General features: G+C 42.9%; 1 protein-coding gene across 8 annotated transcripts in view; it reads right to left on the bottom strand.

The window, feature by feature from the left end:
* hth (homothorax) overlaps nt 1–13,330 on the bottom strand; it is a 365,547-nt gene that overhangs the window by 162,114 nt on the left and 190,103 nt on the right. For all 8 annotated transcript variants that reach the window (XM_043415959.1, XM_043415956.1, XM_043415958.1 and 5 more), the window contains one exon: nt 12,071–12,181. In XM_043415959.1, coding sequence (XP_043271894.1) covers nt 12,071–12,181 — 111 coding nt within the window. The remainder of the gene's footprint in view (nt 1–12,070; nt 12,182–13,330) is intronic.

Raw genomic sequence — 13,330 nt, forward strand, 5'->3', positions numbered from 1 at the left:
TCCGTTCTCTTACTCAGGCTCGCCTGAGTCTCGAATTTCAACTCGCATCACATAATCCGACGAGTCTAATTCATTCGCTCGCGGTTTATCGCGCGAAAAATCTTCGAAATCTGACATTTTTCGAGGAGCACCGAAGTTAAGAGATCAATAAAGCCACAATTCCAATCTCAAAGTAGCATCGAACTCAATGAAATCGAATTCGATAAAAGTCTACAGAATTAACCGAATTGTAATGAAAATTCGATCCTATTTATCACGGGATCGAGACACATGTGTACCGAGATCGTGAGTGCACGCGAATGTTTGGAAACAGCATCCAACTCGACGCCCTCAACAACAGGCTCTTTCTTCTTCCCTTCTTTCACTCGAGAGGCCTACAGGGGATTTTATTCGCTGAAGAGTGGCGCCTGGGGCAAACCTGCGTCTAAATCTATGTATGTATGAGATGTGGCAGGGAGAGAGAGCGGTACGCGCGTATATATATCGGTCTGGTATCTCTGTCGTGCGTAAATGGTTGCTTGCGTGCGGGCAAGCCGCGAAATCGCGAATACTCTGTGTGTGCTGCATTGTTTCTCTCCTCCTGGCAATCTGTTGTGGGTGCTCCAGTCGAGTGCGGCTCTCGTCGACGCCCTTCTCGCTTCTCGAGTACGTTCCGCATGTATACACACCCCTGGTCTCTATTTATATATATATATATAAATAGTAGGGACTTATAAACCACCCTGAAGTAGACCAGGCAGAACGCACCCTTCGCGAAATCGTTCTGCATCGACCCCTCGAGCCAGTTCTCATCTGCTGATCGCCACACGCGCCACTATTCTTTCTCTCTCATTACAGATCTCCGGCAATTAAATCCCGGAATAACAAACAACCGGGTACTCTTTGTCGATGTCCTTTTGTTTTGACTTTTTACTACAGGCAGCACCGGGAATTATTGCGGAAGGGAAATGAAAACGCGAATTGTATAGTCGAAGAATTCACTGCGGAGAATGATAAAATATTCGATTGTAAGTTCCTGATTTTTTGGTCCTCGTACGGATAATAAATAATTATAAAATGCGGATTAATAATGTGGAACACGATTACAGTGACGTTCAACGAAATGCGGAACCGTGCACGCGTGTGGCCAAAGTATCGCCTCTCGCGTATAATTAAAGCCGAATTGGAGGATGCTGTGTATGGAGGGAAAAAGAGAGAATGAGAATGAGGCGAGTAAAAGTCGAGTCACCGAGAAGGAAGAGAGACGAAAAGAGGAGGCAGAGGAAAAAGGGAGAGAGTAAGATGACCAAGCCGGAGCCCATGAGCGCTAATTAACGAGCCCTGAGGTGTTGAAATCGAGTCGCAGTATTTCACGCGAGGTGCAGAGACCTCTGATGGGACTTTGCGGTACTGCGGCGTTCTTCTCATCCTCAACATCTCTGTGGGTGGACGTGCATGTATATACACACGCGTACGATACGGTGTTTTGCACTTGGAAAAAGGAGAGAGAGAGAGAGAGAGAGAGAGAGAGAGAGAGAGAGAAGCATTATACAGATCGTGCAAAAAGTAAAGATCGGCACACGACGTCGACCGAGTGAGACACGAACGACGAGGCTCTTGAAAGAAAGTATCGGAGAAGGTGGGTATAGATTCTTCGGGAGGGACACAGAGGAACTAATAGGCGGGGTGAGAAACAAGCCGACAGTAAGATAAGAAGACCCCGAGGCCCTTCTGGCATAATAATTTGTGCTCCTATGCTCGTCCTCTCTCTTTCTTTCTTCGGTTCTCTTTTCCATTTCACTCGCTCTCGTGCCAGTGAGCCTGCTTTCTTGGACGTCTCAATTACAAGATGAGCCATTATAGATTTTCAAAGAAACCTAAAACGCATGAACTTTGTCTGGCTAAGGACAAAAAATCCAATCGCTTCGTAGTTTTCTTTTTATTTATCAAAATAAAATTTGTACTCGTCTGTCTTGTTTTGGAGAATTTTTGCTCGCAATTGAGATCGATGGAGTATTTTCGGTCGAACGATCCAGCAACAAGCCCACCGAGCCAGTGAAAAAGTTATAATAAATTCAAGAATATAAACAAGAGAGAAGGAAAGATTGCGAGAAAGATTGACTGGGACGCAGTGAATGATTACAAGGACGAAGAGATCAGTTGAGAAGCGGAGCATTGTCAGACGGAAACTGATAGCGTTGCGCTCTAGACGCTGCCTTGTTCGACCGAATGTAACAGCCCACAATAACATGGCGTACGCTCCGTAATATCAAAGTGAACTCGGAGAGAGTGCGATACGTAGCAGCATTGAATATGACGCTCTCGTGTGAAGAAGATGTAAACAGATCGAGTAATACAACTTCAAAGCACGCGTACACCGGCTTCGATATATTCCGAGTGTTTCAAAGCACCCATGCAAAATTTGCTGGATAAGTAGATCACGATATTCTTCAGAGAAAATCCTCCAATAGTTTTTTTGCAGAAAGTTTTTTTCAAAAATTCACAAGCCAAGTATCTTGCACACCTCAGAAGTGAACTTCAGGATTTACGATACGGATCGGATTACCAAAGGAGCGTGGATTATTGTTACAGTGCGAAACAACTCCCATGGCGCCAGGACTAATGGACTTATTTATTTGTGGCTTGCAAAATTCTGCACGCTGCAAAATCAACAGTGCCAGTGAGCACGAAAACACTGCCGGAAAACTCAACTATAAAAATAACTCAGGAACGTATGCACGAGGAGGAAAAAAAAGAATGAGCCGAGTGGGAACGAAGAGTGTGAGAAAAAATCGATGTGACAGATTGCAGTGAGAATTGCAACTTGCAACATGGAGCGAATATATTTATTATTTAATTCATATAAATAAATTGTAAAAGAAATTTTATTGAATTTATTATGAGAATTATGAATAAATTATTATTCTTCGAATACGCGATGGAGAACACGAATTTATACTTTTGAGTGTGAAACAACGTGATCGAGTACAGAAACACGAGAAGATAAGAAAATCACTGATAAGATTTTGTTTTCAGATGCAATAAATCAGTGCAGGGATAGAAAATATTCGAATGGATCTTGACGAAAATAAAAAACAATACTATTTCATGTAACGGACTATGAATGATGATGAAAAATGATAATGACACGTAGGAAAGTATGAGAGTAAACGATAATGTCGACTCTATAATAGAGAGCGAAACGAGAGTGAAAGGGATCGGTGGTGGTAAAAAAAGAAAAACATTTGTACTACATACGTCGATAAGCCTCGAGCTCTGCGTATCCGAGCAACTATTATTCTCACTTTAAAATACTTTTGGCACATAAACACGAATGTAGACGGAAGTGGAATTGCGTAACGCGAAATGACGCTTGAATGCAGTTGAGATCGTATTCGCGGGATAAATCTTGCTTGAAAAAGGAGCTAGAGAAAGAGAGAGAGAGAGAGAGAGAGAGAGAGAGAGAGAGAGAGAGAGAGAGAGAGAGAGAGGAAGCGAGAAGTAGCTTATGGAGCAGTAGAAAAGGAAAGAATTGATCAGACACGCGTACCTCGACTATAAAACATTTCGGATGAATTGTGCTCGCATTTTTGTTACAATCTTAATTGAGATCCGCTATTTGTATTCGGTATATATATCAATTGACACATTATTGTGAATAACGATTGGTGCGCCGCAGCGTGTATGAAATATGAAAAGGGATAAAAAGTTGGTCGTGAGCTTGCTCCGCGAGATAACAATCGTTTTTCCTGTTTTTCTCTTTTGTTATAAACAACGCCCAGGTCAAGCGAGTCGAAGTCTATTAAGGAGAGCGCGCGCGTTCGATCGATCGAGAAAAGTGGAAAGACAGTATGGATTTAATGTCGTTTCTCACACACGGGAACACCTACACAGGTCGATTCCCTTCGTCCAATAACGTAGAGAGAGAGAGAGAGAGAGATTCGCGCAGGTTCAATTATTCATTAGTAATCTTTTCCTTTTGTATTCGACTGCATCGATTCACGGAAAGGAAAGGTCTGAAGTCGTCGTGTTCCGTTGACTTTAATGCACCGTCAGTTACGCCCTTTCTATTGTCCTTTTTCCTTGTTTTTTTCTCCTTTCTTCCTATCGCAGCATGCAATGACTACGTCGCAGAGCAACTAACTATTATATCGTATCTTTCTCCGAAGGATGGATGCCCCGCGAACCTTTACCCACTTCGGCCTCTCTCACGCGGACCTAAAGGTAAACTCAATATTTCCTATTGTCCTGAGCTCCTTGGACTGCCCCGACACTGACTCGTGCTCATTGTTGTTCGAGTGAGCACAATAATAATTGTGCTAATGATCATAAGGAAAAAACGCCATGTAATCATCGGATGAATAAGAGACGGTTGGAGGGTAAGGGGAGAGGCAGGCGATGCTCAATACAAACTTAAAGGGCAACACCCTTGAAATATCCAAGACAAAGATTCGTTTCTCATTCATTCGCTTTTCTCTATCCTCCACCCTCTTTCTCATTTTTTTTTTTTTATTGTTTTCATCAATACCTTTTCTATATACTTTTCACTGTTGCATAATTCGAGCTAATAACACGATGAACGACGGAAGAACGTGTTTACAAAATCTTTCTTAAATGTCATCCGATGCCCGAGACACGTGCTAGTGTTGAATTAGCAGGGCACAAACGAAAGGACGAAAACATTGCCACCTGAAAAATACTCCGACGAGGTTCTGAGACAATGAAATACCATCATTCTGCTTTCCTCTTGTCCCATTGATAAATATCGAAAGTTAGAATTCCACGAGATCATAAAACGGCCTCAAGACGGAGTTTATAAAGAAAATGGTTTTCTCAAAACGAACAAAACACCGAGATATTGGGTGCATCGATAAATACGGGGAGATACAGTTTGCCGGAGAATCGGAGTTAAATCTCTGGCACAGCATCGCGTTCCCCTCTCCAGAATGGAAAGAGAAAAAGAGGAAGAGAGAGAAAGGCAGCGAGAGTTAGGTAGAGGATACGGTACGTAGGGCACTCTCTTCATTTCCAGGCTGTCACGAGCAGAAGAAGATTCGGCCTGCGTTTGACAGCTGCAGGGTCTGGGGCTGTTCGTCTTCTCTCTCGCTCTCGCGGGCTTCCTCTGCTATTGGGATGCTGAGGCCTCGTGTGCGTTGTACGCGGGACGCCCGAAACCCGCGAGACTTCCCCCGAGCCTGCTGGCTCGTACGTTTTGGTAACGCTCACATCCTCGAACAGTACACGCGCGGCCACGTTGTAGCGTGCTTTCCTACCCCCTGTCCCCGAAAACCGAACTATACTTTTCTCTCGAGGGTTAGCGGGTGGCCGGAACCATCTAGTGAACCGTGCACTCTACCAACCCCTAACCTTTTTTTCTCTTCCCATCCTGCATCTTTCTTCGTTTTTATTATTTCTCCTTGTTCCACTTCTGCCAACGTTTTTATGCTTTTTTCTCTCCTATCGTCCATTACATAGCTTCGGGTACGTATAAAAAATATGAATATCTGCATTTTTTTTCCACTTCTCTCTATCTTCCTCTTTGTATTCTCAATTTCTCGTCATTTCCTCATACCCGCGACCTCTTCATAACCTCTATACATATGGAAATGTACGTACGCACATACATGCATGTCGCGTACATACGGACATTTATATAGCAAGTTATATGTGCGTGTGCGTGTGGTCGCAACGTTCTCGGTTTCTCATTTTTCCATTTCTCTCTCATCCTGCTTCTCCTCCCCCCGCGGAGTTTTGCTGCTTATTATTTTTCTTCTTTTCCTTCTTTCGTTCACCCTTGTACGTCCATGAGCGTGTACTTTCCGCATTTTTCTATACGTATATAGGCGCATCCATTTGATTGTATGGTTGTACAGATACTTGTATGCGTATATAGCTGAGGCTATCATTCGTAACGCGCATGCCCAGCGGGATACCAAGCGTGGGGATCCCTCCGTAAATACCGCATTTTAATTATTCCGTCGTTTCGTTTTGTCCGGGCATATCTCCTGAGATCCCGGGCCACCATTTTTTCAAGTATGGGATGTTGTTGTTTCCTTTCTTTCTTTTCTTTTGGTAGGCACGGGGAGACGTCACTTGTGTGAGAAAAGGAAAGGAGCAGCACCGAGGATTGCTGGGAAGCTGCTCGTGTAAATCACTTTTATTCTTGACATTTTTGTTCGTATCTTGATCGCTGATTATGGAGATGAAAATTCTTCGGGAACGGCAAGCGAGACTCCTCGATCTCGATTTTTTGCCTCTAAATTCACGAGAATTGAACATTTCGAATCGGACTCAGTCTGCCATTTTGGCTTTATCAATACTACGAAAAAATCTTAACGTCGTCACTAGCCTGAGGACTTTTTCTCGTTTCAAGGTGTGTGCCTGCGATGGAGAAATAAAGGGTAATATACGGAGTCAAAGTAACATGTGAATATTGGACGAGTGGATGGTTGGAGGGAAGGATTGAAAGTGCGGAAAAAGAAGACGGAGAAGAGCGGAATAGTGGAAACGAGAATGCGGGGGGAGGAGGCCGAGAGCAGAGAGAGAGAGGAATGGAGAGGATGGGATTGGTGCGCAGATGCACCGACGGGTGCTGTTTAATATCACAGTCGCACATGCTTCGCTCAGAGACACGTTTCACTAATATTGCAGCGTGCTGGTACTTACGGGAGGGAGAACAGAGCAGAGATAGAGGAGAGTGGGGGCAGGAGCAGGCACCGTATATTTTCCAGGGTGGAGAGTTTTACATATATCTCTCCTCAGGCATTAATATATTCAACACATATGAATATTACACACTGAGAAAATGACAGAGCATTTGCGGGGGTGGGAGTTGGAGGGATGACGAAGGTGGAACAAGGCTCTGCGAGGGCGAGAGTGAAAGGGTTTAGAGGGACAGAAAACGAACGTACATTGGCCAAAGCTTCCTCTCATGCATGTAGATATATTTCTGCGTTTATGTATAGGTCTGTATCTCGAAAAAGCCTCCCCCTTTGAGCTCCCGCAACTTCATACATCCTCTCGAGCGCACTCCCGCGTATGGAGCTTCATGAAATCTGCGCGGCTTTCATTGTTCCGAGCGACAGAGCTTTGTGCTTTGCACAAGCCCTCCCCCCAAGCTTCGCCATACATTCACTTCCGATTCTCAATCACAAAAGGGCACAAAATTCTCCATTTTCATCGCGCTACTTTTCACACTTGCGACCTTTTTATTCTACCTTTCGCGTATATTTCACGGTTACGATTGTACGGAAAGCCCGGAACTATCGCTGCCTTTTCTTTGAATAAGGAACTAATGAATGCCTGCAGATTTGCCGAACGCTTACGTGCACATGGTATATCTTTGCAAGGGATCATCAGCCCCATTGAGAAACACAATTTTCCCAAAATTTCTCGAGATACAATTGAGCTTTTATTCAAAAGTAAAATAAAACGAAAATTCAGACATTCTCGCATTTCGACAGCGCTTAATACGAAACAGAGAACGAGACTTTGTATCGGTGCAGGAAAAAACGATAAGGACATAGAAAATTGCGAGGATCGAGAATCGAGATCGAGAGATGAAGCAAAATGAAATGTAAGAGAAAAAAGGAGAAAAGAAAATGAAAGAGAGAGAGAGGGAGAGGGGGAAGAGCACAGAGTAAGAAAGAGTGAGAGGAGATGGGAAAAGAGCTCACGAGGAGAGAAACCTTGCGGTGATGGATCGTCCAATCAGTGCCGCGAGATGGAGGACGACCAAGAGGTTGAAAGAAAGAGAAGGATAGGAATATATATGGAGGAAGAAGACGAGAGAATTTCGTATATAACGATAAATACAGTTATATGCCGAGAAGAATCTTTGAGAGAGGAAGAAAAAGAGAGAGAGAGAGAGTGTCGAGGGGAATGAGAGACGAGAGGGATGCTGTGAGGTCACGGTCGGGTCGGTTGCCTGCTAATCGAAGAACACGTCGTGTGCTGGGTAAGCATAGCCACGCCGCGGTACCGAAAAAAATTCTTCGCTCCAGACCATACAACGAGTCTCGAGAGCCGAAGAGACGCAAGTGTTGCGGTGGGCGCGATAAATTGCGAATTTTGACTCTTTTCATCGCTGGCTATTGGATCTTCGGTTTGTGATTAAAAAACTGGGCGGACCGGAGGATTGTGGCAATTTAACAAACGATGCTGAGGAAAGTGGACTGTTCTTGATCACGCAAAATCATTCGTACAATTTGAAGATGATGACCAAGACTCGAATGAGGTGGAAAGAAAAACGGCGAACGGTGATGATCGGCGAGAACGTTAAGAATGGAGCGATCGGTGAATATGCAGAAAGAGAATTTTCCAGGGCAAATAGTGCTCACAATAACATTCCAAGTTGAATCGTCGAGTGGAATAATGAGCAGCCAACGACGATTGTGTTTCGATAAATAGACTCCATTCGATTTCACGTTTAAATTTCAGGGTAAAACGGAGCGAAAAATGCGCTTAAAAAAGCAATGTTGGACATGCACTTTGTTCGACTGCTCCATATAGCTGGACAAAAGATGGGTGAGAAAGGAGAGCGAGAAGGGAAAACAAAAATGAGTGAAAGAGAGTGTACAGAGCGAGAAGGCGAACGAACAATGGCTGCCAACCAAAACATCCGATAAATCTAACCAGGGCCCCGGACCTCAAGCCTCGAGGGGTTTTAAACTCTTTCTCTCTCACCCTTAACCTGTGAATGTACGTTCATATACAAACGTATATCCATAGATAAAAGCTTCGCAACCCTTACGTTACGACGAGAGAATGAGAATACGAACGAATACACGTGCACACGCGTATAAGCGTATTTTGTTCCTTTTCTCACACTACACGCCATACGAACGTACACGAATGTATGCACATAGGAAAATGGTGGATTGCGAAGAGAAGAAGAGAGAGAGAGAGAAAAGAACACTTTCTCTCTCTCCCTCTTTCTGGTACGGAAGGACATGACGTGTGTGCGAAATTCACGAAAAACCAAAACCGAGAGAATTTCCACTCTCGTTCCTATCTTCATCTCCACATTTCTCCGTCTCTTTTTATCTTGGACGTTTCGCGATGGACATCCTCGTGCTTTGTCGCTCCTGCGGACCATTTTGCAATGGAAGAGCTTTTGCTCTGGATACGAAAACGAAGCGAGAAGAGACCGCGTTATATGCTCGGTCGAGGCTTCTATCCTCGACCTCCTCCCCCCTCTCACTCTCTTTTCCTCTTTCCCCCTCACTCTTTTGAGGACTCACCATTTCGTATATATATTTGTTTCAAAGGGTGTTGCGTAACGTAACGAGATCTCTTCTCATCCCACATACTGTAGCAGCTCGTGTTCGTGGCTTTTCGAGGAAAATTTCAACGAATTTGTTTGTGGCCTCTCTCGTCCTAATTCGTTTTGCTCCAGCCCCCTGCTCCTTTCCTCAGACCCTTGCTTTTACAAGTGACCTCCGCACTCGGTTTCGGTGTATTTTTTACTAGCGGAATTTATAACGCGTACTCCGGCGACGGAGAATGATTTAGTTTCTTGGAATTTCAGGGTGGATAGAAGAGTTTTAAAAATGACGGATCTCTTCGAATTCGTATTTATTCAAAATGTATTTGCTGCTATTCTTTGAACCGTTGAGTCTCGAACGGGCTCTAGAAAATCATCGATTTATTGGCATTCGCGATTGGAAGATCGATTGGAAGCAAACGAGATCTTGATGCGGAGTGACGCAGGGCACGTGGCCACGTCGTATAAACCTCCATTCTCATTAGGTTAAGTCACTCAAGTTGGATTCAGAGGAAATAAAAAAAAAAACAATAAAAAAAAAACACACATTATGATTGATCATCATCGGACGAAATATCGCCGATTCATTTTGGAACAATTAACATTCTTACGATGATAAATACACTTGGAAAACTTTAGAATGGAAAAATTCATGTCGGCTTGAGAAATCAAGAACGCGAAAATGTGTAGAAAGTTTGTAAAATCGTGTTGGTGGGATTCAACGGATAACTCGCTACGGTTCGAATTGTCTGATCACTTTAGTCATTTTTCACTTCCGCTGTTCCCCGTTCATTTTCGGGATTCCTGCTACTTTTTCTCACTCGTTTTTTTTCCCCGACGAAGGGTTGAAGATGAGAAGATCGCAATTTTGAGATGTCTCTCGGGTCCGTGGAATTCCGTAGGCAGAAGAACGGAAAGAGGAAAAGAAATGAGAGAAAAGAGTGAGAGAGAAGACGAAGAGGAGGACGAGCTAGCTCGGTGGGCCGTGCACACCGAGAATGGATGAGAACGGACAGGTTGGATCGTACGCGAGGAGGTCCGAGGGCGAGAAAGAGAGATATAAAGGGAAAGAGAGCGAGAGAGAGAGAGAGAGAGAAAGAGAGAAGCCCCGTGACCCTCGCTGCCATGGTTACCGTCGCATTCCCGCCTCGCCACGTTGCTATGGTGACCATGTTTTTTTCTCTCTCTCTCTCTCTCTCTCTTTTGCAGGTTTGCGCGTTAACCTCTCTTTTCCTCTTTTCCCCCCTTTCTCGTCCTCTTCCTCCGCTCTTTCGCTCCTTCTTTTTCTCTTTCCCCTGCTTTTTTTACTCCTTTTCTCCCTTAGCGTTACACACCTCACCATTTTCCTCCCTTCCCCATCTTTCTGAACACGCGAGATAGAAAGGGAAAGAGACGAAGAGAGCAATGCAGCGACGCAAGTGTGTGCAACGAAAGTGGGCAATGAGAGAAAACAGAAAAAAACGTACGAGCCGCGAGTGAGGAGGAAGAAAATGAGAGAGGGCCGGCCCTTCGTGGCTCACGCATCGCGATCTTCTCTCCTCCGCGTTATTTCACTTTTCTCGACAACACAGAAATCCAATATTGTTTTCCACAATGAAAAATCTGATGGTACCGAACCAAAGATTAATGAATAAATAGAGCAGATGAAAGGAGGTTTCGGTTGTCCAGAAAAATAAAAAATTATTTCACGAAATTCATGCTCGTAACATTGGCATCGCGCACCAACGTTTTGCCAAGCAATGAAAAACGGATTTGTCAGGGATTTTCATTGCGCGTAAATCACTGTTCTATATCAAAATACCGGTAAATTTTCGTTTCTTAAATTTTCAGCGATTTTTCGTGACGCCAAAAATAACAAACACGCGATTTCAAGCGAAGGTCGATCATTTTTTCGAGCAATGACGAAACAGCCGTCGCTCGTCAAGAAGACAAATCGGTGTTTTTCACTTTTTTTTCGACTCAAAAAATGGATGAGTTCCCAGTAAAATCAAAAACAACTTCGCTCGAATACTCGAGAAAAAAAATCAGCTTTTTCGACCCCATAATGTCTCCTCAAACAAAATTTAAACTGACCAGAGCCAAAGTCTGATAAAAAATCAACGAAAATTTGAGACAACGCTAAAATATAAAATCGCCCAATTAATTATATTTACCATCCGTCTCTGCGCCGCAGACGAATGAGTGAAAAAAAATCAATTCGAGTGTACGCTTCGAGGAAGAACTCATCTTGTATAAATATGGCGTACATTTTGAACCCGATAAATTAGTAACACTGGGCGACGTACGCGGAGTTGAAAGTGAGGGAAGAGTTTGTGAAGCCACGTCGTATAAACTCGAGCGTCCGATTGGCGGTGTATAGCGTCACCCGATATCAATATTTATTCAACGCCGCGAATGCCTGGGTTGCAGCGATTAAAAGTTGTTTATGCTATAAACGACTCGCTCCTCCCACTGGTGAGCATTAACGTTTACTCGTACATCATATATAACGCCCTATATACATCAATTCGTGCATACAGTTATACACTCGTACACGAATATATGCGTGTAAATAGTGAGTCATTCACACCCTCGTTTTGTGTGAAAACGCATCTCGAACGAGGAGTAATCACGCACGATCGTATGCGAGAAATCAAGAGAGTAAAAAAAAAAAATTTCAAAATTTCTAGTCATTGATACGTTTTAACGTCAAAATTTTTCTATTTTTTCAATTTCTTTATGAATTATTTTATACTTATGTCCAAATTGACGAGACGAATTGGCCCGCTGAATAATTCGTTCTTCACTAATGCCTCGTAAAAGAGAATTTTTTCTTTCGCAACTTACCAGGACTGCCGAGAAATACGGATGAATATAGTACGCCTCGTCGCGCCGCGTCACTCGCTGCTCTTTGCGCGTCCGGTGGCGAGCTCCATTCTCTACGCGGACACCATTTGCCTGGAAGCAAAAAAAACATAATAAACATGAATAAAAATGGATGTTACACTAATCACGTTGAGTTGAATGAATGATATCAAAGAATTAGGGCATTACTATTCCAATAAAGAAAGAAAAAAAAGAAAAAGGGAAAAAAAAATAAAAAAAAAAAAAAAATAAATAAAAAAACGAGAGATAAAGCGATGGAAGTTGTCTGATCGTTAACGTCACGAGCTGATATGTAGATTTTTTTATCGCGTGTCATTTAAAACGCACGTACTTTGTAGCTTTTTTTAGAATTGTTTTTCTCTCGCTCTTTGAATCTCATTTTCATGTTTATTATTATTATTATTCGCATACACGTTTGCAGGACTTTGTATATATGTTTATACAAATATAGAGAGTTAGAGGTATTTCTAGAACAGAAAGAGACTCTCGATCGCGACCATGATGGGAGAGCATCCGACGGAATAATCACGCAATTATGGTAATTGAATAAATGCATAAAAAGTATGTTGCATTACGCCCAGCCATCCTCAATCGTCTCAACGATTGTTCTTCCATACACATACATGTACACACGCGCATTGGCTTTTTTTTACATATAATGAATGCACATCACGATGACGAGGGAGCGCGTGCACCGCCAATGAAATATCGCGACAGGTGAATTATCCTGGTGAAGCTGATCGAAATCGCTTCGATATAAAGAGATACACAGAGAGAGAGAGAGAGAGAGAGAGAGAGAGAACTGAGAGGATACGTGTACGATATTGGATGCTTCATCGAAAATGTTGCTGTATTTTTTGAGCCTTTGGAATATGATATGAAAAACAATATTTATGTTGATTGATTCTTCATTTTTTTAGACACTTAGCCACAAATAAGCAGGGAGTATCGAAAAGAGGTTAAAACGAAGGAGAGTTCGTTGGAAAAATCATACTCGATATGAGAACAATAAAAAAAATAATGAAATGCTTGTTGGCATAATGGTTTTGTTGATTATTTTTTTTCATGCGAATAACTCTCGTTTTTATTATTCATTAAAAGGAGATTAAAGTTTAAGAGAATACAGGGGGGTTTTAAATTCTGAGAAGATGGTCAAAGAATATTTAAACACAATGTAAAAATACGTATCGATATACAGATTTTAACGTCGAAACGACCCTC

This window comes from Venturia canescens, chromosome 4 (genome assembly GCF_019457755.1).
Source record: "Venturia canescens isolate UGA chromosome 4, ASM1945775v1, whole genome shotgun sequence".
Taxonomy (NCBI): Eukaryota; Metazoa; Arthropoda; class Insecta; order Hymenoptera; family Ichneumonidae; genus Venturia; species Venturia canescens.